The sequence below is a fragment of the Pseudorca crassidens genome, chromosome 4 (genome assembly GCF_039906515.1).
Source record: "Pseudorca crassidens isolate mPseCra1 chromosome 4, mPseCra1.hap1, whole genome shotgun sequence".
In the NCBI taxonomy this organism is placed as follows: domain Eukaryota; kingdom Metazoa; phylum Chordata; class Mammalia; order Artiodactyla; family Delphinidae; genus Pseudorca; species Pseudorca crassidens.
Window position 1 is genome coordinate 149,422,755 of NC_090299.1, and position 25,391 is coordinate 149,448,145.

At 35.8% G+C, this 25,391-nt stretch overlaps 1 protein-coding gene across 1 annotated transcript in view; it reads left to right on the forward strand.

Moving 5' to 3' along the window:
* Positions 1–25,391, forward strand: part of NAF1 (nuclear assembly factor 1 ribonucleoprotein) — a 38,786-nt gene that overhangs the window by 8,068 nt on the left and 5,327 nt on the right. Inside the window, exons 3-7 of the mRNA XM_067737029.1 lie at positions 8,221–8,314; positions 11,682–11,764; positions 16,972–17,132; positions 20,074–20,125; positions 23,319–23,421. Of these exons, the coding sequence (XP_067593130.1) occupies positions 8,221–8,314; positions 11,682–11,764; positions 16,972–17,132; positions 20,074–20,125; positions 23,319–23,421 (493 nt within the window). The remainder of the gene's footprint in view (positions 1–8,220; positions 8,315–11,681; positions 11,765–16,971; positions 17,133–20,073; positions 20,126–23,318; positions 23,422–25,391) is intronic.

Here is a 25,391-nt window from a genome sequence, read left to right on the forward strand (position 1 = left end):
CTCCATCCCCAGTAGATTTAATAAGTGAGTTGTGATTGTTTTTAGAGAATAAAGATAAATGTCTGTAGAGAAGACTCCAGGTAGAGAGTGAGCATACACACTTGGCTGAAAGCAGAGTAACAACAGAGTTGATGACTGAATGCCCAGTGAATTGTACCAGGTACAGGAAGCTGAAGGATTGACAGAGTTGATGACTGAATGCCCAGTGAATTGTACCAGGTACAGGAGGCTGAAGGAGTGAGTGGAAGGGGAGATGACTTGCAGTGCAGTGGTCAGGGAACACATCGTGGCTTGACCTTAGATTGAAAGGTGGATAGGATCTCCATAGAAACGGACAGGTGAGCAGAATAGGAAATTTCCCAGTGAAAGAACCAAGTCTGTCTCAGTGGAGTTGTGTCCCCGGTGTTGGTTACGCTGTAGGGGCTCAGGAAATGTTTCTTTGTTCACTCATCATCCATGGGAGTGTTTTCAATTCTAAAATGGATACTTTTTAACCTTTTCACACTTCTGAAAAGTTGGGACTAATAATTGATGGCAGTGATTAGCTTCACAGTTTTTTGGCAGTGCTTTTAATTCTGTGGTATATAAAGTCAGTGTCTTAGATTCCGTGAGGTATGGACTCCTCAGTTAACATAAAAGATAATGCTTAGGGTTATATTCATCATTGAAGGTTTTTTCTTATGGAGATGGATTATGATTTTATTTTACTTTTATATTTATGCCAGTTAACTTTCGAGAGTATTCTTATGAGCTTTGTTTTTGTGACAATAATTTTAGAGAAAGATGGGATGAGAACATTGTAGTTTACTACAAAAGGAGAATATAAAGAAGATAAGAGAATATAAAGACATTTCAAAGAAGTGTTCACTTTCAACTTGTAGGTGAAAATATTTAATGGGCTAATGTGAATCTAGTGTCATATATGATAGGGTAATTGATGAGGGCAAATTAATGCTTGTTGGTGATGGCTAAAGGAATAGCTGAGTTCCATGGAATGTTGTAAAAGTACTTTACATGGAGAAGTTGATGAATCCAACTAAATGTTATATGAAGTCCTAGTTGACTCACAGTGTAGAGACCTAATCCATTCTTTTTTCCAATATGTTTTACCAGTTATAGGGAAAAAAAGTTAACAATCATGGCTCTCAGTACTCCAGAGATTGGATCCTACTTTCCAACCATATCTGAAAAGTGAAGGCTCACCTAATAGCATCAGGTAATTGGCCTCCACGTGCATGTCCTCTGTTCTTGGGTAACATGAGAAAGTGGTCAGATAACTTCATTCCACTTTCCTCACTTTTTAAAGTTCTCCCCAAACTGGCACCAAAAGGATTTGTTGCCATTTGGAATGTTTGATGCCTTTCCCACTATCTGCTGCCCTTTTTCTGTATTTGTGAGTGAAAACCCAAATCAAGGTTCTTTAGGTAATTTTACCTCAAAAGATCATAAGTTAACTGATTTTTTTCCCCCTACCCCAGTGATAAGTCTTCATAGAGCTGGGGAAGTCAAGACCATTGTAAGGTATGACTGTCTTCTCGGAGGGCCATTTTTGACCCATTAGCTCCTTCCGTTTTTGTGCTGGAAGTTTTAGGCACTGTTTTTTGACTGGTGTGTCTACAGTTTAATTTTTAATAGGGTGGATTTTTAATGTTCAGTGCTTCTCATTTGAATCTTCGTTTAACTGAGCAACCATGTAGGCCATAAAGATGTCTGAGAATCAGAATATAATCATATTCTTCTGATAGACAGTGGTTGATCTTTCACGCCTGCTTGAGAAGTGTGGTTAGGACCTTGCATTTCTTTAATGCCATAACTGTGAGCATCTGTTCTCCAGAATCAGAGTAACTTTGTTCAAGTCTGGTATGTAATTTCTTTATTAATGTTCTGTCTTTTTGATTGCATGCTGTTAAACATTTTTTAAAATTGTATCGTTAATCACTTGTGTGAATTATTCAGAACTTTTTTTGCTTAGTTTCTCACTATTTATAGCTAAGAAGCCTGAAGTAGTGAGTGGAGAGGAGCAGACTCAGAACTAGCATCAGGTGGATTCCAGGCAGCTCTGTTTTTAGTTACTGTTGTGGAGGCCTGCTTAGCAGCATTGGAATTTGATCATTTGAACTTCCTGATTATTTCCTTTCTGAATAATATAGGATAATTTGTCATGGTAAAGGCTGATTCTGTCATCTAATTTACGCTTTCCTACATTACTGTAAGAAACCCTACATTGCCTTTTAGTAAAGCCTTTGACTTGGAGGTATAGAGTGTGTCAGAGTAGAGGATTGGATTTCTTTAGTATGTTGAATTTCAGGAGTTCATTTGCCAAATGCTGTGACTTTTTTCTTTGCCTGATGATGCGAGTGAAATACTTTTCTTCCTTTCCTTGTCTACTCTTCGTTGTTAAATTTGTCATTACATGTAAACATTTTGAATAAATATGTCCATAAAAACTGTTTTTACTTTTCTTTGATTTTTGGATCAATAAAGATAATATTAATTTTATTTAAATGAGTGCATAGATATTTATATCTAGTTGCAGATACTGTACATCCAAAACAGTTGTTAGTTTGTTTTTAATTTTGGAAAATAACAATGATGACAACAGGGATTTATCACACACCTTCATTTCTGCCAGTGGAGTATTCAGGTTAGTGTTCACACCTAATATGGTGTGTGATGTCAATAATATGGCCTTAAAATTATACTTGTATTAATGGCCGAAAATAGATTGGTCCTCCTTTACCTGGGTATATATTTAGTAATGGAGGGCTCTTTGGTTGTGTGAGAGTGTAAAGCAGTGCTGTCCAGTAGATCTTCCTGCAGTGATGGAAATGTCCTATAGTGACCCTGTCTTCATACCATAGCTACAGAGCACTTGCATGTGGCCAGTATGACTGAAGACTGCAGTGCAAATTTTATTTACTTTTAATTAATTAAATTTAAATAATCAAATGTAATTAGTGTCTTGTATTGGATAAGCAGAATAGAAGGAGTCTTTTCTACTCCCTCATTAATCTTTCCATGGGGGTTGTAGGTAAACTAGGCTCATATGTTAATCTTCCTAAGCGGCTGTAAATAGCGTTCTAATCTTTTGTTTTCATTGCACTTGATTTTGTTTATATGATGAAGGGTCCGGATTTCCCTCATCAGCTCTTCCTTCAGTTTTTTAGTTTATCGTTATGCCTCTTATTTCTGATTCTTTATATCCTCTGCACTGTCAGGGCTGTAGTGTACTTTAATATGTGTTCTGGCCCCTTGTTTTTGGTTATTGGAGTGTGTCTGTGTTTCTCCTCGTTTCTGTCACACACACACATCCTCTCTCCACTCCTGGAAAAGCAAAGTGCTTGATTTTTGTTTGAAGGAGATTATGAGACAGAGCAGATTCATTCATTATCTTACCAGGGCAGCTTCTGTGTTATTAGCGGGCCAGGTGTTAATCTAATGGCTGTAGTAATGTTTGACACTGCAAAGCTGAGGTATCTGTGCATCAGTCCTGGGCAGTGAAGCTTAATTGGAAGCCTGCCTTTTTTACTTTGTTACTGAGAAGGTCGGGTTGAGGTCCTTTTCATTCCTTGAGGATTCTCTTTTGAATTTTAAGAATTGTATTTTCATTATCTAATTTCTGCTCTGACTGAAAAAGTCTGCGACCTCTTCTGAGATTTTTTTTAGCTTGGACTGATGAGCTAAGCCAGTTCATTTTACTGAGCACCTACTATGTGCTCGCCATTGTTCCCACTATAGCAACAAGCAAGGCAGACCTGGTACCTATAGTTGTTGATGGATTTATTGTCTGGTTAGGGAAAGACTTTAAGCAGGTAAACAAATAGTATGTTAGACAGTAATGTATTTACAAGAGAGCAAAGCCACAGGATAATTCGATGAAGAGTGACTAGGCTTGGTGGTGGTGCAGTTCTTTAGATTAGTAGTTCTTTAAATTAGTAGATAAGGTAACTTGTGACATCTACATATCAAGATCAGATCTTGTATTAATGGTCTGACATTGTAGTCCAGAAACTTTCCCTTTGAACCTTCTAAAGTTCTGCCTTCAAACCTGCCAAAAATCTTCGTGGAAAGCACATCCCTTGGATGAATTGTTGAGGGAGTTTGGGAGATTTTTTTCTCTCCCTTTTTCCTTCTCCTCTCCTAGTATGCTCGTTTAAGAGGAGCTAATATCTCTTTTCTCCCTTGATTCAGTCCCCAAAATACTATTTCCAAAGCAAATATATTGCTTGACTTAACTGGACTTTCAAAGGCTCCAGAATAGGCTCTTAACCTGGAGCCTATTATATAAGCCTAAAACCAGTCTTATACAAGGCTGGTTTTACTTCTTGATCTCGACCTGGAATTGCACTAGGCTGATTTCACTTTTCTCTTAACAAGTTATATGTATAATATTTGGTTCTTTATATACCTTTTGTGTTCTGCAGAACATTTGGTATAGAGACTTCATGCATATCGCTTTTATAGGTAGGGTCTTTTACCATCAAGAAGCAGTGTGATGCCTTCACTGGCCTTTTTTAGGAATCTCAGAACTATGCATGCATTCCCCCATTACAGAGTACTGGGGTAGCTGAATTGGAATTAGAAGTGTGGTGTCTGTGTTCTAAGTTTTGGTTCTACATGAGATCAGAGATCCTCCCCATTTGAAGGCAAAACTTTTTGTTCTGTTAGTACATAGGTTTGAAACAGGGTAGTAACAGGAGTTAAGGGAGTCTCCCAGACTGTGTTTTGACCACAGGTGTGAGTCCCTGCCTCACTACAGATATTCTGGCTTTGTTTACCTTCCCTTGTCTCCCTCATGCTGGATGTCTCATAGATGTCCTTAGAGCAGGACATCTGGACTCCATTAGACCCTGTAGCCTGACCTGCTCAACTTACAGTAAATTATGTGGTGATGATATCAAAAGATGATGAAAGGGCATTTGGTAAAGTTCAACAGTCATTTCTGATTTTAAAAAACCTAACACACACAAATAGGAATAGGTGAATACTTTTCTTAACCTTATAAAAAGTTGCAATCAAAATGCATTATTATGCTTACCATTTGAAACATTCCTAATAGTCAGACATCATGCTCACTATCATCACAATTGTATTGTGGTCATACCAACCAGTGTCATTTGAAAAGTGAAAAATGCGATATACTAATATTGAAAAGGAGGAGGAGGACTTATTTTTTTTTGAAAATATGGAAATACAGTGAATACACAAGAAAATCACTAGACATAAATCTCAGCATGGTGTTTTCTTGTGTTCGGACAATTTTAAAATTTGAAACTAGAGAAGCGATGAAAGTGTCAGTGAATTTTAAGTCATCTTAGTATAGGGAAGGTCTTTCTAAATGTGACACGAGTTTTAAAATCGAAAAAAATGAAAAGATTGATGTATTGGGTGTAGTCAAATGCCAGTTTAGTAAACAACTTAAATGCCAGAAAACATGGTGAGAGGTAAGGGAGTGGATATTTGCTACGTAGTTGATAAAGAGCAAATGTTCTTAAAACCCCAAAGTTTTCTTATAAATTGATAAAAAGATAAACCTTCCAAAAGAAATGTGTATAAAGTATACAAGCAATTCATAAACACACTCAGGTAGCCAGGAAACATGTCGTCCTGATTAATGAAGAAAATCAAATTAAGGCGAGATACTGTTTTAGACCTATCAGATGGGCAAAGATTTAAAGTTTGCTTCTCAGTGATGGCAAGGATGTAGGAAAATCTCTCATACATTTTTCGTGGAAGTGTGAATTGATGTAACCTTTTTGAAAAGAAATTTAGCAGTATCTGTCAAAATTAAAAATGTTTATACCTTTGGATATAGCAGTTCCACTTAGAAGAATTTATCATAGGAGTTACACAAAGATATGTTTTAAAGAACATTCATTGTATCATTTTGTGTAATGATAAAAATTAAAACTGCAGATAAATGTTGTATCAGGTGATTGGTATACTAATTTTAGGACATCTATACAGTGGAACTGTAAGAGTGTTTAAAATAGATACTTATGTTTTGGTGTAGAAAGATGTGGAAGATATAATAGATAAAAAGGATAGCTTATATTACAATGTGGGTACTTTAATTAAGTGAAACATATCAAAGTTAAATGTTAAGTTTGTGTCCGTCTAGTAAGTGTATTTGAAAGACTGTTAACAGCTATCTATGGAGAGGAACTGGAAGGTTGAAAGGAATAGGGTGGGGGGAATTTTTGCTTTTTATTTCGTATCCTCCTATACTACTTCAGTTTTTATTTTTTATTTTTTTGCAAAAGGGACATGTATAACTTCTGTACTTTAAAGTTAAAAAAGATCAAAATAGTACCAGAGTTTAGGTTTGTACCAAAACATAATTATATTGCATGGGCCTTAAATTCCTCCTAATAGAACACACAAAACAAGGAGCCTTCCATTTTGTGGTCAAATAGCATTTATTTATTTGAGAATAGTGCTGATTTTGTGTCCTAAGTGTTAACGGCATACAATCTGCCCTTCTACCCAGTTCAGAGGTTTTCATAAAAGATCTAACAGCATTTCCTCTTTTCTTCCTTTCCTCTACCTACACAGTCCTGGCTTTATTTAACCAGCGGGCTTTATCACAGTCCAGAAGGAATGAAAGTTTTTGCTCTAGACCTTAACTATAATTTGGTGAGGAAGCGGGGCAGATTTCATCACTGTGCTGCTGCATTAGAAGATGCCATTCGCCTCTTGTAGGAGGCGCTGCTCTCAGAGCCAGAGTCCTTGTGAGATGCCTGTCACATTGCCGTCTATCACTAAAGCCTCCTGCCTGCAGCTCCCAGCATTATAGTCCTCCAGTCTCATATTTCATAGGGTACGGGGTTTCTTTAGCTAAGAACTTCTTAAACAAGGCTGTTCCGTGCCACATTTACCAGTTTGTTCTAACAACTGAACCCCCTTCTCTATTCTGATACACACATGGAGCATTTTCAAACCATGGTCTTTGCCAAGAAAAGGCTTTTCATATTTAATATGATAAAATGACAAGCGGTCGTCCTCTCCTTAAAAGTACTCAGGAAAATTCCGACATATAAAACACAATCATTTCCTTCAACACAGGCCAGGCTAACCATACAGAGATACGTCTTCTGCAGTGAGTTGGCTGAGACCCTTAATGTGGCTTTTCATAACTACTCCTTGATCGGAAGGTAGCATCCGCAGAAGAAAGTTATGCTTTCGCTCTGGTTAAGTGATTTTGTTAAAAACCTCGATTTGAGTTCCCATAGAGGAAAATGATTACCCAGGATATGCTCATCTGCAATGTACTGTATAATTTAGGTTTTCCTGTCTTTTCTAACATCTCTCCCAAAGTTACCTTTTTTCTCTCAAACTAACCCCAACATGCCATTAATAAGATCTTTGCACTTTCAAGCCCTTCTTAAGGAAAAACTTCCTTCGAAGAATCAGTTGTGATCATTTAGCAAAGGTGAAGAATAGAAAGCTCTGTTTATTTAATTTAAAGCCTAAGGTCTGCTTTATTCTTAGATTTCTCTTCAACTTCATCTCTACTTCAATATCTAGTTTCTGTAGCAGCTGACATTCAGTTAACAGCTGGGTCAGAAAAGAGAAATCTTTAGAGGTAAAAAAAATTTGGATTTTAACCTAGACAGGGAAGATAATCAGGCAACACCTTCACAGCTTTTTGGACTGAAGCTTACATTCTGTTTCCAGGAATTCTGTACTTTTTCTTGAAGAGGCCAGAAATTCATCTCTTTCACACAGCCCCAGAAAAGTTAGCTGTTTCTCTGTTCAGCTGTTTAACCACAGTCAAATTAATTAACCAACCACATTAAGGCAGCTCAGAGAACTCTCCTTGTGTGGAGAAACTGGAAATATTTCTCTTCGAATGGAATGTCTCTGGGAGTTACTATGTGAGTTGTCTCTTTTCTTTACCTTGGATTCCTTAACAGCAGTTTTTGGGGGTAGGGGGAGGGTGGTTTCTTGTTCAAGTATGATTAGGAAAATCTAGAATGGTCTTCAGGCCTGTGTTCTTATGGGTTAGGCTGTAGACACTAGATCGCTCGAGTCACTTAGGTGGGGAGATGTTGAAGGGGGGAGAAATGCTCAGACACTGAAAAGGACAACATCCCAGAGATGACAAGTACTTAATGTTATGTCTCAGAAACGGGTGTAGCACTCTACATGGAAACCGTCCTTTTTTTAAAAGTTAACTTGTTGAAGCTGGAGGAAGGTTAATGCTTTCTTATATTTCAGGAACTACCTACTGTTGAAGAACTCACTATTGTTCTGCCTGAAGGTATTGAATTAAAGCCTCTTGGGATGGTTTCAAGTATTATTGAACAATTAGGTATGTAAATATTTTTATTAATAAAAATTATCATTTATATCCAAGCATGTACTAATAATGAAATCAAAGACTTTATGACTGGTAAATTTTCTCTGAAAGATGTAATAACACTTCATTTTACAGTCATTAGGTTTGAACAGATAAATTCAGCTTTTGCTTATACAAGTAATACATAAATACAGTGTCTTTATAAAAATTTAAAGTGTGCTTTTACTGACATACTTCTCCAGAATTTCTTTGATTTGGTATATTTTCTATTGCTGTTAAATTACTACAAATTTAGTGGCTTAAAACAACACATTTATTAGTTTACAGTTCTGTGGGCCAGAAGTGTGATATGGGTCCCACTGACTAAAATCAAGGGGTCCATCAGGCTGAGTTCCTCTCTGGAGGCTCTGAGGGAGAATCCTCATATTCCTGACCTTGTCAACATCTAGAGGCTGCGGCCTTCCTTGGCTCATGGCCCCCTCCCTTCATTCTCAAAGCCCATAATGTAGCTTCTCTCTGACCTTCTTTCCTCATCACGTGTCCCTCTGACTGCAGCCTGGAAAACGTTCCCTGCTTTTAAGGACTCCTTAGATGAGGTCTACCCACATAATCCAGGATCATCTCCGTTTCAAGCTCCTTAACCTTAATCACATCGGCAAGGTCTCCTTTTTAACATAAAGTAACATTCACAGGTTCCGGGATTAGGGTGTGGATGTCTTTTTTTGTTTGTGGGGTGGTGGGTAGAGGACTGGTAATCTGCCTATTGCCTTTGATTTTATCTTATAAACATGTAAATTAGAAAGTTCTGTGATTTAACACCGATATTAATATCATGAAATATGAACCCACTGGAATACATGGGAACTAGATTCTACAGATTTCTTTTAGCCCCAGGATATGAAGTACATATAGGAGAGACTTTGAAATTAATGTCGCTACCATTACCTCTCTAGTAATAGACTCCTAAAAATAGGACTCAGAGTTGACAAAGTCATAGGATTTCTTTAAAAATATTTTATTTATTTATTTATGGCTGTGTTGGGTCTTAGTTGCGGCGCGCAGGATCTTTCGTTGTGGTGCGCGGGCTCTTCGTTGCAGCATGCTGGCTTCTCTCTAGTGTGGCGTGCAGGCTCCAGAGCGTGTGGGCTTTGTAATTTGCAGCACATGGGCCCAGTTACCCCATGGCATGTGGGATCTTAGTTCCCCGACCAGGGATCGAACCCACGTCCCCTGTAGTGGAAGGTGGATTCTCTACCACTGGACCAGCAGGGAAGTCCCAAAGTTTTAGGATTTTTGAACTGGGAAAAAGACCTAAAATTGTCCACCAGTCCTTAGTTTATGACTTAAGAGGCATAGAAAAATTCAGGTCGGGGCTTCCCTGGTGGTGCAGTGGTTGAGAATCTGCCTGCTAATGCAGGGGACACGGGTTCGAACCCTGGTCTGGGAGGATCCCACATGCTGCGGAGCAACTAGGCCCGTGAGCCACAAGTACTGAGCCTGCGTGTCTGGAGCCTGTGCTCCCCAACAAGAGAGGCCGTGATAATGAGAGGCCCGCGCACCGCGATGAAGAGTAGCCCCCACTTGCCACAACTAGAGAAAGCCCTTGCACAGAAACGAAGACCCAACACAGTAAAAATAAATAAATAAATTAAAAAAAAAAGAATAAGGTCTTAAAAAAAAATTCAGGTCACTTGCTCTTGTGATCAGTCAGTGGTAGAAATGGAAATCTGTCTTTTTTATCTTTTTATGTGTCCATATCACTATTTTAAAAATAAATTCTTATCTAATTTTGCAGTTTATTAATGAAAATTCCAATTAAAATGAAACTTTTTTACAAAAATCATAATTAAAACTCTTTACATCACTGTTGAGTCATTACATTTACTAGTTTTTGAATTATCTTATGGTATTTAATATGCACAAATAAGTCAGACAGGAATTTATTGGACTTGATGTAGATAGAAGAAATTTAGGTCATAATGTTTATTCTCAAGGGAAAGAAATGTAAACTATATGATACACATGGACTAACGCTTTTCGAGGATACTGTTTTGAATAACACATCTTAATAGACTAACAAAATTTTCAACCTGGTGGGAATAAAGAGTAATGAATCGAACAGCACATGTTACTGTTGTATCAATAAATGCTTGTTGCACACTCTGTTTGGAAAGCTTAAAACATCTAACACTATTTGGACCTTTTACAGAAAGGAGTGTACAATAAGTATTAGTCCACTAGGTTGTGGTGATAGCTCTGTCTGGATTTGACCATGTAATCATGTTAATCTCTTGAGTACTGTTTTCTTACCTTTCTATAATATGAGGGTTTTGGATTAGGTGATTTTTAATTTTCATGTAATTTTTGACGCCTTGAGAGGGGGATTGGGAGGGAGAGAAGACGGAGAATAAATTCTGCTCACTGTTATTACCGATCCTTGTCATCTTTATTCCAGGAGCAGATCTAACTCAAAAATTGTTGACCTGTGATCTGTTCCTTATGTGCATGTTCAGAACTTAGAAGCACTAGCTCTTGAAATTAATTGGGATACAATTGAAAATCTTTGAGTGGATTTTAATAATCTGAACTAATATTTCAAGTGGATATTCAAGTGGAAATACTTCAATATTTCCACTAATTTTCCAAGTGGAGATGGCATTATCTGTTTAATGTGACAGAGTATTCTTGTTTGTTGCTTTAATTTTCTAAGAACCTGTTGTGTGTGTGTGTGTCTGTTTGAGGTGTGTATGTTTGTTTTCCTCTTTGCTGTGGTAGATTCGTTGTTTGACATTTGTGGCACTTACACGAATTGGAGATTCTGCTAGACTGGTGGAATAATGCTTTTTGCCTTTTGAGAAGGGAAATGATAAAAATTACTGGGAGTTCTATCATTCTTACTTCAGCTGTTCAGAGGAAAATATATTTTTGAAATCTAACTTTTTCATATATCAGTAAGTAATCAGTGCTTTGCAGAAAAGAATTTCTAAGGTGAGAAAGAAGACTAATTTCTTCTGAAACAGGAGTTAGTGACTAAATGTGAGATTATTCTTTTTAGGGTAAAAATTGCTTGAGAAAATGATCAGCTTGAATTTGTTGTCTTAATGGATGATTCCAATTTTCTGTGAGATTTTGTACTTTAATTTTTTTTCTTGGAACTGTAGCTTTCATATAAAATAAAATAATGTAGAATGTATTTCCCTGTGCTACTTGGTAATAAATAGACTTTGTTTTTTTATCCAAGAGAAATAGTTACTGAGGTATATTATCCCACCTTAAATTTCATTTTAAATTATGTTGGAATTAAAGCCTAAATTCTCATTTAAATTCTACATTATCTTCTGATTAAATCTTGAAATAATCTTTTTGTTTCATTTTTCAGTAATAATTGAATCTATGACTAACGTACCTCCAGTTAATGAGGAGACTGTAGTTTTTAAAAGTGATCGACAGGCAGCAGGAAAGGTTTGTAAAAAATATTCACATCCTACTAATTATCCTGTTTCTTTGTTGATTGGTTTTTCTGACTTTCACTGTCTTAAAAAGTTTATTAATTTTAGTACATGAGCAATCTAGAGCTCTCAAATTTTAGTACATTCCCGATTTTCTTCAGTACTTCGTGTCTGCCTTTACATTGGTTTAATACTGCTTATTATCCTTTGCTGTTTGTGTCATTAAATACACATGTATACAGATTTTTCCTGATGTTTGTCAGGTTGTTTGCCAGGCAGTGGGTCTGTGTATTGAATAAGATACAGTTCCTCCAGGTACTCAGTTAGGTGCAGGAGACTTTCCACTGCATAGTTGTTCATACACTTTTTTGGTTTGTGAGGGAGGCCCTTTGAATAGTGACTCTCAAAACTTTTTAGACTTTGCCTTCCTCAGGTGGAAGCTGAGAGTGGAATATTTCAAGTGGAAAAAGATTTCAGTGATAGCAGTAAAGTGTCACCGTAGGCACTTTCTGGGGAATTATGAATATGTGTATCATCGAAAGGTTGGGTCCCTTTTAACGTCTTACTAATGGAACAACCCCACATGCTGCATGTCCAACCTTAAGAGGGAGGAAAGACCCCACATTTTACCCTGCAAATAACAATTCAGAGCGGTCAGCAGAGGACATAAAACCGTCCAAGATGAAGAATGTAAATACCAACCAGGTGTTCTTTTTCTGGCAGCAGGGACAGAGTTATATTCACCTCGGGACTCCCCACTGTGTGTAGTACAGTCCTTTGTAAATTACATGTGCTGAGTAAATATGTATTGAGTTGAAAACAAACAGGTAAGAAACCAGCTGCTATCTTTGGAGAAGCAACTTTCTGGGTTTATTTTTTCCTAGATAAGCAACAGTTGGTGTCTTTTTTTGTTCGGAGAGATATAGTTTGTGTTTAATCAGAAAAAAGCATGTATTTTGAACTATATTATTAGATCAACTCGCATAACTTTCCCTTTTCTATGCCTTTTCCTGCTGTTCTATTCTAACACAAATTAGAAAGGGATCAGGCTTTTATCAGGGTCCTGCCACCCTGCACTACCTACTTTTTAGGTCACCAGACTAATTTACCAAAGAGAAATGAGTCTCTTACGATTGCAAAGCAGTCAGCAACAGAATTAATTGGGGTCTAGAGCTAATACTTTTTGGCAATTCTTGAGAAAGTTTGCAAAGAGAAGAAAGACTTTTTAATACTGAAGGATGGTGCTGTGCTTTTCTCCCTTTCAAATACTTAGGCTTAGTACTTTTGTTTCAAGTATGAATCTCAGTGCTTTTGATTCAGAGGAAGAAGTACTGCAATACAGAACAAACCCTATTTACTGCTGGTGCCTTTGTAAGGGGTTAGAGAGATTCTAGGGGCTTAACCTTGGAGGCTGTTGAGAGAGAGAGGAGTGGAAGTGGGTGGACACTGCTGGGGAGGGAACTCTCCATGTACAGGCAGGCTGGTGTGCCTCCTCAGGGGAGGCCAGGTAGCAGAGGCAAGGGAATGCACTTCCTGCTCTTCTTGCCTGAATTGAAACTGATCATTTCCATGATTCCTTTTATTTATGATTTTCATGACAGTTCCTTTTTCTTTAATAGCTAACTTAGACAATTTCAATTTCAGTATACTCAACACTTCACTAATTTTGAAAACCTCTAAACTCACATTTCTTATATCCCCCAGTACATTTGAATTTTCAGTCCTGAATAATATTAATACTCAGCCCTTCTGTCATTTAACCTTGGAACAAGTCGGATAAAAATATAATATTTACGTCTTTAACTTTAGCTATGTGGTATAAGTCTAGAAAGAAAAATTAAATCTCTCTCCAAATTTTACATAGAAAGCTTTGTAAATTCAAGAAGTGACAAGTCTTTGAAAAATATTTGATTATAAATCTAAGCACCTTGAAATAATCCCCAAGATAATGGTGGAGGTGTGGAGGGTTGAGAGTATCAGTTAAACAAACCAGTGATCAGAAAATGAAATTGAATGTCTTAGATATTTAGCATATATTATCCAGACACTAAATTGGTTTTACGTTTAATGTTAAACCTTTGCACGTCCTTCCTTTTCCCTCTCCTCTTCAATAACAATAATGATCAGCTACAGTGTCGAATGTTTTGTGTATATTTTAAAATTCACTGAAACTCTGTAAGGAAGTGGAATTATCCCCATTTACTCAAAAATCAAAAAGTGGAGTTTACAAAAGTGGAGTTTACAACCCAGGTGGTCTGATTTTTTTTTCCCTTCCACCTCCCTCCCTCCCCCTTTCCCACTGATTTAAGGAGGGCAACCTCAGATTTGAATTTCTACTTTTGCACTTTAATCCTAATAATGATTAGTTCCTCTTGATAATTAGTGAATGGAATTCCATTTTTAATGTGAGTTCTTTAATATTAGGGGATTTTTAAAAAGTGACCAACCTATATCACCTGTTATATCTATATAACTTGAATTTCTTTGCATTTAGTTTTGAGCATTTGTTCAAGCAGGTTTTGTTTTTGTTATTTTTTGTTTTACTTTTTAACAAATGAGAACTTTAATAATCAAAAATCAGCAACTGAGGATGTAATAAGATAGGTACTTTTAATGCAGTTGGTTTAAATTGGTCTAAGGTATTTGGAAAGTTGTTTAGTAGCTTAAATCAAGAGTTTTAATAATAATCATGCTTTTGGCTCCAATAATTCCATTCCTTACTAATCAATTTTCAGGAAATCTGAAGTACAGAGATTTACAGATAAAGGTATTTATTACGGGGCATCAGTTCTTACACTGAACAAATTGGAAGCTGTCTCAGTGTTCTACAATATAAGACAAATTAAATAAATTCTGCTAAATGTATAAAAGAGTGTTAAATAGCCACAGAAATTATGCTTATGAAGAATACATTTAACATGAAAAAACTTAAAGAAACTTTAGGTTTTAAAAGAGAGCAATAGATTGATGGAACAGGATAGAAAACCCTGAAATAAACTCATGCACCTTACGGTCAATTAATTTACAACAAAAGAGGCAAGCATATTACAATGGAGAAAAGACAGTCTCTTCATTAAGTGGTGTTGGGAAAACTGGACAGCTACATGTAAAAGAGTGAAATTAGAACATTCTGTAACACCGTATTACAAAAATAAACTCAAAATGGATTAAAGAGTTAAATGTAAGACAGGATACTGTAAAACTCCTAAAGGAAAACATAGTCAGAACACTCTGGCGTAAATCGCAGCAATATTTTTTTAGATCTGTCTCCTAGAGTAATGGAAATAAAGGCAGAAATAAGCACATGAGACCTAATTAAACTTAAAAGCTTTTGCTCAGCAGAGGAAACTATAAACAAAAGAAAAGACAACCTACAGACTGGGCGAAAATATTTGCAGATGATGCTACCGATGGGATTAATTTCCAGAATAAACAAATAGCTCATACAGGTTAATATTTAAAAAAAACAAATAAAAAACCCAATCAAAAAATGAGCAGAAGACCTAAATAGACATTTGTCCAAAGAAGACATACAGACGGCTAATAGGCAGGCACATGAAAAGATGCTCAATATCTCTAATTATCAGAGAAATGCAAGTCAAAACTACAATGGGGTATCATCTCACACCAGTCAGAATGGCCATCACTAGAAAGTCTACAGATAATAAATGCTGGAGAGGGTGTGGAGTAAAGGGAGCCCTCCTACACTGCTGGTGGGAATGTAAACTGGTGCAGCCACTATGGAGAACAGTATGGAGGTTCCTCAGTAATCTTAAAGTAGAGTTAGCATATGCTCCAGCAATCCCATTCCTGGGCACATATCTAGAGAAAACTGTAAAAGATACATGCTTCCCAGTGTTCATAGCAGCACTATATTTACAGTAGCCAGGACATGGAAGCAACTTACATGTCCATTGACAGATGACTGGATAAACATGTGGTATTTACATAGAATGGAATATTACTCAGCCATGAAAAAGAATGAAATAATGCCATTTGCAGCAACATCGATGGACCTAGAGATTGTCATAGTGAGTGCAGTAAGTCAGAGAAAGATAACTATTGTATGATATTACTTATATGTGGAATCTAAAACAATGATACAAATGAGCTTATTTACAAAACAGAAATAGACTTGCAGACATAGAAAACAAATTTATGGTTACCAAAGGGGATAATGGGGTGTGGGGAGATAAATTATGAGTTTGGGATTAGCAGATACACACTACTACTATATAAAAAATATACAACCAGGACCTACTGTATAGCACAGGGAACTGTACTCAACATCTTGTAATAATCTAATGGAAAAGAATCTGAAAAAGAGTACACACACACACATGTGCATTACTGAATAACTTTAATGTACACCTGAAACGAACACATTGTAAATTAACTATGCTTCAATTTAAAAAAATAGTTAAAATAAAACGGAGCAATATACAAAAGTATGATATAGTCTCAAAAGAAAAAAAATTGTTAATAGGAAAAAGACTGGAAAAATCTACACTGCTACTGATCATGGTCTAGTTTCTATAATGTACATTTATTATCAGAAACATATTTAAAAACTCAGCCATTTATATTGGGAAGAGTTTGAAATCAAGAGGCTCCCTTTCATCATTTATAAAACATTTTCAAAAATAAAATAATAGATATGCTAAAAGCAGTTCCTTTACCTAAAAGTTAAAGGCCGTATGGTATCTTTAGTTTTTGAGAAATAAACAATTTCAAGTTCAAATCTACTTTACTACTTTTTGAATTAAAAAATGTTGTCATTTAATATTATAAAAATGTTAACAACTCTGGAAACGGCAGAAGTGACTGAATCTAAAAGAATCGAAAAGTTCCATTTCATAAGATTTTAAATGACAGCATTTTATTTCTCACACGTTACCAACTGTAATTCTTTTGTTTGTATCTTATAACTTAAATGAGCAATAACAAAAACAATTTATTTGCGTCTAGTTGGTAATTGGTACCACCAAAATGATTTAAATTTAGCAAGGAACAAACTTGTCACAGTTATTTTAGATTCATAGAAAGGAAATCTGGAATAAGCTAATGCATTTATGATCAAAATGTGAAGGCTTTATGAGTACGCAGAAATGACTTAAACTTTTATTGGTTTTATATTGACAGCAATTACCTTTGAAAATATTTATCGGGTTTCTTTATTTTGCAGTTAAAGGAGAACTTTATGTGTCTTCTCTTTCATAGATATTTGAGATATTTGGACCTGTTGCGCATCCATTTTATGTGTTACGGTTTAATTCTTCAGAGCACGTTGAGAATAACAGTATTAAAATAAAGGACACTATGTATTTTGCTCCATCAATGAAAGACTTCACCCAGTATATATTCACAGAAAAACTTAAACAGTAAGTACGTTATTGGCATGCTATTTCTTTGCTTATCTAATATTTATGTTTTAGGAGTAATTCTCAGTGATGTAGTTTCTTGTAGTTAAAATGGTATCTATCTAACAAAGAGTTCATTTGTCTTCCTGGTAACATCTCTGAAAGCTACAGTTGTTATCAGATTTTATAGGTCGAGATCATTTGTATCTTTTGCCCAAAATGACATGATCAACTAGTAAGAGCATGTTTGGGCTATATACTTTTGTCAATTTTAATTCATTATTTTTTCCATTATATACCTCCTTTCATATATATGCTACTTTACCATTAGTATTATAATTTTTTTAAAAAAACCTTTTCCATTTTAAATAAAAATTTCTTTGGATTACATTCATAGGCGTCACTATTTAATGAAACTATAATTCTCAAGAAGAAAAAAGCAAATGAGTAAATTTCAGGTTGCTTATAAATTGTAAACTTAATAGAAGAGAGAACTAAAATGTGTGTTGTGTATCAAGCCATGGTTAACAAGGTTGACTTCACCAGCAAACCAGTGGTCTCCCTTCTGTCTGGATGCTATATGAAATATGCTATATGATGCCTGTGGCATGTGTCTGATAATATTTCTGTTCCCACCGATGAGCTGTATATTTGCCAGGTGTAAATTGTGTTGCCAGGTGTTAGCTGTAGAGCTGTTTATATCAGTTAGGTTTTTTTATTGTAATTACATAATTAATTTTTGCACAAACCAGTGACATATGAATTCAAGTAGAATAGCTTTTTCTATAAACATAAGTTAAATGCTTTGGAAAGATGTAATGAATATGAGCCAATAAAAATATTGCCCAGTTAGGGGCAGAAGAAAAGACCTCAAGGGATTGGCAGAGAGTAGATCTTAAATCTGAAAAGACTTTGCACTCAGTTTGTCACAGAAGTCCCTTTGAAATCTACCTGTCTTTCAGTTGGAAACTTGAAATACAGGTGAAGCATTGGGGGTGTGGTTTTTGCAGGAGCTAACAGTGAATAGTAACCCTGGTGCTTGTCAAACCCTGGTGCCAGTCCCAGCTGCAGGCCACGAGAAGGCCTCTCTACCACCTACATATTAAATCCAGTCTGAGTTTCAGTTATGGGAAATAATCTCTGAAATGAGATGAACATTTTATTCCTGATAATTGATTAAACTCATGTTTAAGAATCCACACGATTATCTGAAGGAACTTAAGGTGTTCTTCAGGTTGCATAAGGTTAGTTTTTCTAAATGTTGACAAGAAAGGTGAATTAAATAGACAACAAAGTCATAGAGGTTTTAGTATGTTTTAAAATCATGCCTTAAATAATTAGCATTTCATTCTGTTTGAATATTAGGCTGTTGCTCTGGATGTGCCATATATTTAGCTTTTAACAGATAAAATATTTTAGCTAAAAATAGATAGGTTGAAAATATTTTCTGAAGATGTTTTTAGATAGATTTAGAAGCAGTGTTTGTACTGATTTGCAAGAACAAGAATTTTGTCCTAGAAAGAAAGAACAAGAAACTAAAGAATTGGGAAATTGAGCCCACCCTGCAGAAACCCAGCCTGACAAAGGCTTCTGTTCTAGGCTGCGTTTTTTGTGTCAGCCGTGGGGACTCCTTTGCCTTTGAGGTGGAGAAGTTCAGCTTCTCTCCAGCTTACCTTCTTCTAGTGAGGCTATTTTAATCTTAGCTTCCCATGAACTTAGTCTTTTGTTAAAGATGCTGTTTGAAATGTTGCTTGACCTTTTCTATAGTAGATTTTGATTTTCTGTGGTGATACCCTACTTGGGGAGCTTTTACCATTTACATCTTTAAGATTCCACACTAAGGGCACCGCAGGCCATCAGATGGTATCCATACAAAAAGGAGTCCTGGAGCTATGATAAATGCATGGGTGTAAGATGATAATTAAAAGCAGAAAAATCATTGGTATACATCGTATATAATGTCAAAATTCTGAGTTAAAATTTTAGAGCAAACTTAATGATTTCATGTCGTGCCAGCCCACAGACATCTGTAAATTGATTTTAATGGATTGTGGATTAATGGATTAATGATTTTAATGAATTAATTCCTGAGAATCTTCCATTTATTTTTGAGATTTGGTTTCAAGCAGGGAGGACAAAATCTACTCCTAATACCTTGTAATATTTTAATGTAATTGAATAACAAATATTGTCAAACTCTAAAATCAAGAAGATTAACCAGATAAGATTTAAAATGAGGTTTCAGAAATTATAATTGTACTTATAATAGATGTTCGTGCTTTTGTTGGTCATAGAGTGTAAAACTTTCCACCAAAAGTAGTTAATGCTTGTGATGATACTGTCCTTTGGGGTCTCCGAAGCTCCTCCTCCTTCCCAGACTAGATGCCCTTTGTCTCACCCTCTCGTCCTTGAGAGTCAGTCTTAGAGCAAGCCTTGGTTACTCAGGGAGGATCGCTGATATTCCTCAGGTAAATCGAGGAAGAAGAATTTCATGTTGTGATCTCTGTTGTTGAACCTGTGAAGTCTTAGACAAGGGAATGCCTCGTATTCATTTTTGTGTCCTTGGCACCTGGAACAGCATTTTGACCTTGTGGTATTGGTTAAGCATCTATTGAAGGAAGTTTATGAGCTGAGCTCAGGTATCATGAAACTGTCAGTCAAAGTCAGAGCATCTGGAGCTACTTAGGAACTGCAGAACCACTTTGCCCTGCACAACACTGCCTCGGCTTCTCATTCTGATTCCCTGCTCCTAATAATTACGTGTGCCTTTCCCACATCTTCTTAAATGAGGTAAAGAACGCAAAAATGAGCCTTTATTCTTTGCTCTTATTTTCATATATATTGCAAATTAAGATTGAGCTTAGGTCTTCTACTTTATTATTTTCCATACTATTAGGTTATAAGCACTTAACAAAATCTTAGTAAGTACCTTGACCCTTTGACCTTTGTTTTTCCCCCCTAGGGATAGGGGATCAGATGCATCATGGAAGAATGATCAAGAACCACCACCAGAGGTACACGTATAAGTCTTTTTACACAGTATTTGAGAGAGGAAGGTAGGACTCAATCATCTTATAAATCCATCATTTTACACAGTATTTGAGAGAGGAAGGTAGGACTCAATCTTATAAATCCATCAGTCTTGTAAATCCAATCTTATAAATCCTGAAGGAGGTCCTCAAGGCTGCTCACCAGTTACACTGCCTTTTGCCAGCCTATGTGCTCTCCCCTGTCCCAGATGGTTTTTATACCGCCCAGCGTTTGCGATCACTTCAGGAAAAAAAATTTTCAGTCACATTTTAATAATTATCACCTTATCATTTTCCTTAAAATGTCCTATTTTTATCAATTCCGTTGAGGCCTTGCAAAGGCAGAATTGTCACTATTAAAAAAAATTGTTTTTCTTTAGTAAGTTCACCATGTGGGACGTGATTATACACCATCACATTTATTGATGGTGCTTTTAATAAGCTGCCTTTCTTTTGGAGGTACAGAATCATTACAGTCTTACCTACTTCTCCATTTTTTACAGTATAATTACCTCCCTAAAAAGAGTGTTCTTGTATTTCTTTCTTAAATCCATGCCAGCAAGACTATTTTTATGTCTCAAAGTAGCTTGATATATATAGTCTTCAAGTTATTAAAATATGAAAATTACAGCAGTGAATGTATACATTTATTAAAATAGTGTGAATTTATACAATATAAAAGAAAAATTGTAATTATTGTAAGTGGGAGTTTTTAAATGTGCTCAGTAGTTCTGATGAAGTTTCTCAGTTTTGTAAATTCTTGGTATTGCAGATTTAATTTTGGTCATTTTAGATGTTCTCAAACAGTGCTGAAGGTTCATGGTCTATGTTAATTTCTGATTTTGCTGAAGCATCGGTCAGGGAGTGCCCACTTACATAGTCACGTAACCAGTGAGCAGTCCTAGTTTAGTATCCACACTGCCATGGGATTATGTTTTCTGATTTGTGTCATGTGTACATGTGATTTCCACTAAGACCCTGAAGATTCACTTAATGTTCTTAGTTATGTTCAGGACATCTTAAAAGTATTTGGGGATTCACAAAGGTCTTGAAACATATTTCTTGTGAAATCCATATATTCTAATACATCCCTGTTGTTTTAGACCTAAGCATTAAAGTTGTTAATTATGGAATTGTTAATAGTTTATAAAATTGATTTGATTGGGTTAATTTTAAAATTAAATCACAACATAGTTCGTGGGAATTGTTTTTTCCAAGTAGTCAACTGGATGTCTCTATTTCCGTAATATGAGAAACTCTGAGATTCTAATTTTATAATGATCAGATTTTGTCATATAGGATTATTGCCTGGTCTTAATCGTAGACTAGAATTTGGAATTTGTGGGGTTTAAACTTAAAAAAAAAATCATGCCCTGAAAATAGGAAACACTGAACTGGGATAAAGGAGCATAATAGTGAATACATCTTATTCATCTCCACATCCATTTCTAACATGAATACATAATTTGAGTTGAATAAATGTGTTCACTGAATGCAAATTTAAATTAATTTTAAATTAATAAGAAAAATGTGAATTTTTCTCTGATTTTGTGAGGTGGTAGCAAAATATTGCCAAAGTAGTCGCTCTAAAATAAACTATTGCCAGTTAAGATCCTTTAATACATCCCTCCTGCTTTTTTTTTTTCTTAACATCTTTATTAGAGTATCATTGCTTTACAATGGTGTCCTCCTGCTTTTTAGGATCATGTCCAGTTGTTTAAACTGGCCCCATAAGGGTCTTTATTAACTTCTCCAATTTCATCGTCTCAAAGTTTGCTGTTTCGCTTTGCCTTAGAGAACCATTTGTACTTCTCTAATATACGGTGCCTTTGCACGTATCCCCCACCCACCAAAAGCTTCCTTCTCCTTGTTCATTGCTGACTCATCATCAGAGATTCATCCTGGGTCTTCCGTATCAAGTCTTCCTTGCCCTCTTTCCTCTTTCTTTTACCCCATTAATCCCAGAGCACTGTCATAGCACTTGTTTATTGGCTTATTTATCTGTTTTCTCATTTGAACCGTTTCAGAGAAAGCAGTGTCTTCCACCTGATCTCAGTACTTTCGAGTGCCTGGCTCAATACCAAATTTAACATGAGCTTAAAACTTTTAGCACATTAAAGATCAGTAATAGAAGATCATGTGTTTCAGGGTACTAAAATTAGTTGATGTTTTTGAATTTGATTATAGATTCTAAGGCATATCAACTCTTGGTTCATGGAAGATTCAATCTAGAATGTATTTCAGCAAGACCATACTGAAAATCCCATCCAGAAACTTTCATATGTATTTTATTTCTTCCTTTTAATTAGGGAACACATGTATACACAGTGACCCTGCTTTTGTATTTTTTTTAACGAAACATAGTAATTATTTTCTGAAATTAATAGAATAGTAAAATACCTGAATTCCAAGAAATCATAGAAGTTATACATAGCTAATAGGTCTTGGTTTTTGGTAGGTTGTAACAGTGGATCCCAATTCTTAGTAACATCTGAATTTTCCCTCTTGTAATTTAAGATGATTTCTTCTTGGAAGTTGGGTCATTCATGTATCTGCTTATCAAAGCCTTTTCCTACGGTCCTATCCAAAGGGCATCCTAGTGATTTTCCCCACCCTTACTTTGCCTTATTATTTATTTATATCCCTTGCTATACCTCACATTGTATTATTAAAATAATCCCTATAAAGTGTTTAAAACAGTGCCTGGCATATAATGGGTGTGTGTAAATTTTTGAATAAATGAAGGGTATAACATTCACTTCCATTTTTATATTAGATCTGATAATTTATGTATTTGCTTATTCCTAACTACTCCTGTCTTTCGAATTGTTTGGCAGCTGGCACTGTGATGAATCGTGACTCTAAGCTGGAAGTCAGATTTCTAGCTAGGGAATGCCCATATCTGAAGGGTGTTTAAGATCAGCATTTTAAAGTTACCTATCTGAAACTTTCTAGGAATTCAAAACAAAACAATATAAAAAAAATCTTCAGTACTCATCTTCTGTGTTAGAGTCATTAGGCATTTATCAAAAAATATTTTATTTTTCTATCATATCTGATTTGAATATTACTGGTAAATATTAAGTATTGAAAAGGGTAACTTTTCTGTCAGGGTCACTTAAATATATACCATTGAATTGGTAAATGCATGTGACGTAAATCTATTTTTCTGTGGAAGGCCTTAGATTTCAGTGATGATGAAAAGGAAAAAGAAGCCAAACAGAGAAAAAAATCTCAGATTCAAGGCCGGAAAAAATTCAGATCTGAATTTAATGAACCAGGTGAGTTAAATGTAATATATAGTCATTTTTTCATCTTCATTTACATCTATATAAGTTCCTCAGTAATAAAACTGAGGGAAACATCTGGGGGTCTTCTCTTTACGCTCTGGCATCTGGCTAGCATTGGAGGCATTACACACAGCATGCGATGTGGTGGGAGAGTCACAGGGGATATTTATTGGTGGTTTTTCAGGCTCATGGATGTAAAAATGGCTCCTGGGGGTAAAAGGCAAACTAAGCCTTGGGAGAATCATTTGTACTCATCAGTACTTTTTTTTTTTTTTTAAGAAAGCTGTTTGCTTCCATTTTTAGAATTAAATGATATGGTGCTTAAGCTAAAGTCAAGGTGTTTTATTTCCTATTGACATAATGCAATCACAGAAGAAAGTCTTCATGTTGCCTTTTTATATCCACATCCACTTCCCTCCTACTGCCTCTTCCTCAGCTCCTGACAGCCACTGATCTTTGTGCCATTTCTGTGATATATTTTGTCCTGTCAAGGATGGTTATATAAATTAATGATTGGGTTTTGTCACTGAGCACCGTTTTCTGGAAATCATCTAGATTGTTGTATGTATCAAGTTTCTTTTCATTCCAGGGTAGTATTCTGTGGTGTGAATATACCACAGGTAGTTTAACCATGCATCCATTGAAAGACATTTGGATTGTTAACAGTTTGGGGTTTTATAAAGAAAGCTGCTTTATATGTTCGTGCACAGATTTTTATGTGAACACAAATTTTCACATATCTCTGGGATAAATGTCCAAGGGTACAGTTGGGTTATATGATACAGTTGCAAGTGGACAACTTTGGGGTCAGGGGCACTGACACACACACAGCCCAATGTAGTTGAAAATCTGTGTATACCTTACAGTTGGTCCTCTGTATCCACAGTTATGCATCTGTGGATTCAGCCAACCCTGGATAGTATAGTATGTATTTATTGAGAAAAATCTGCTTATAAGTGGACCTGTGCAGCTCAAACACATGTTATTTGAAGGGTCCACTGTAGTTGCATGTTTAGTTTCTTGCGAAACTGCCATACTGTTTTTCGTGTGGCTTTACCACTTTACGTTCCTATCACCAGTGTGTGAGTGGCCCAGTTTGTCTGCATTCTCACTAGCATTTGGTATTGTCATTATTTTTTATTTTAGCCATTCTGATAGGTATGTAATGATATGTAATTGTGATTTTTAACTTGCATTTTCCTAATGGCTAATGATATTGAACAGCTTTCCATGAGCTCATTCGCTATCTGTGTATCTCTTCAATGATGTATTTGTTCATGTCTTTTGCCCATTTTCTAATTGTATGTCTGTGTTTTACTCTTGAGTTATGAAAGTTTGTACATAATTTCTTCCAGTCTATAGCTTGTGTTTTCATCCTCATAAAAGGATCTTTTGCAGAACAAAAATTTTTTATTTTGATGAAGCCCAGTTTATCTGCTTTGCTTTTATAGAGTCTGAGAATTTCTTTCCTAGACCTACCTCCCAAAGATTTTCTCTCTCTCTTTTTTTATGAAAGTTTTCAAGATTATTTTAGCTATTTTAGTTCCTTCGCCTTTCCATATGAATTTTAGAATAAACTTCCCTATATTGACAGAAAGTCTTGCCAGGATTTTGATAGGAATTGGGTTAAACCTGTATGTTGGTTTGGAGAGAATTGACATCTTAACTGTATTGAGTCTTCCATTCCACAAACATGGTATATATACATCACCATTAATTTAGATCTTTAATTTCTTTCACCAGCATTATGTAGTTTTCAGAATGCGAGTCCTGTACATTTTTTTGTCAGATATACACCTGAGTATTTCATTTTGGGGGAATCATTGTAAATGGTGTTGCATTTTTAATTCATGTTCATTTCTAGAATACAGAAATACAATTACTGTTTCTATGTTTAGCTTGTGTATTGTGAGCTTGCTGAACTCACTAGTTCTAGGAGTTTCTCCCTTGAGATTTTCAAT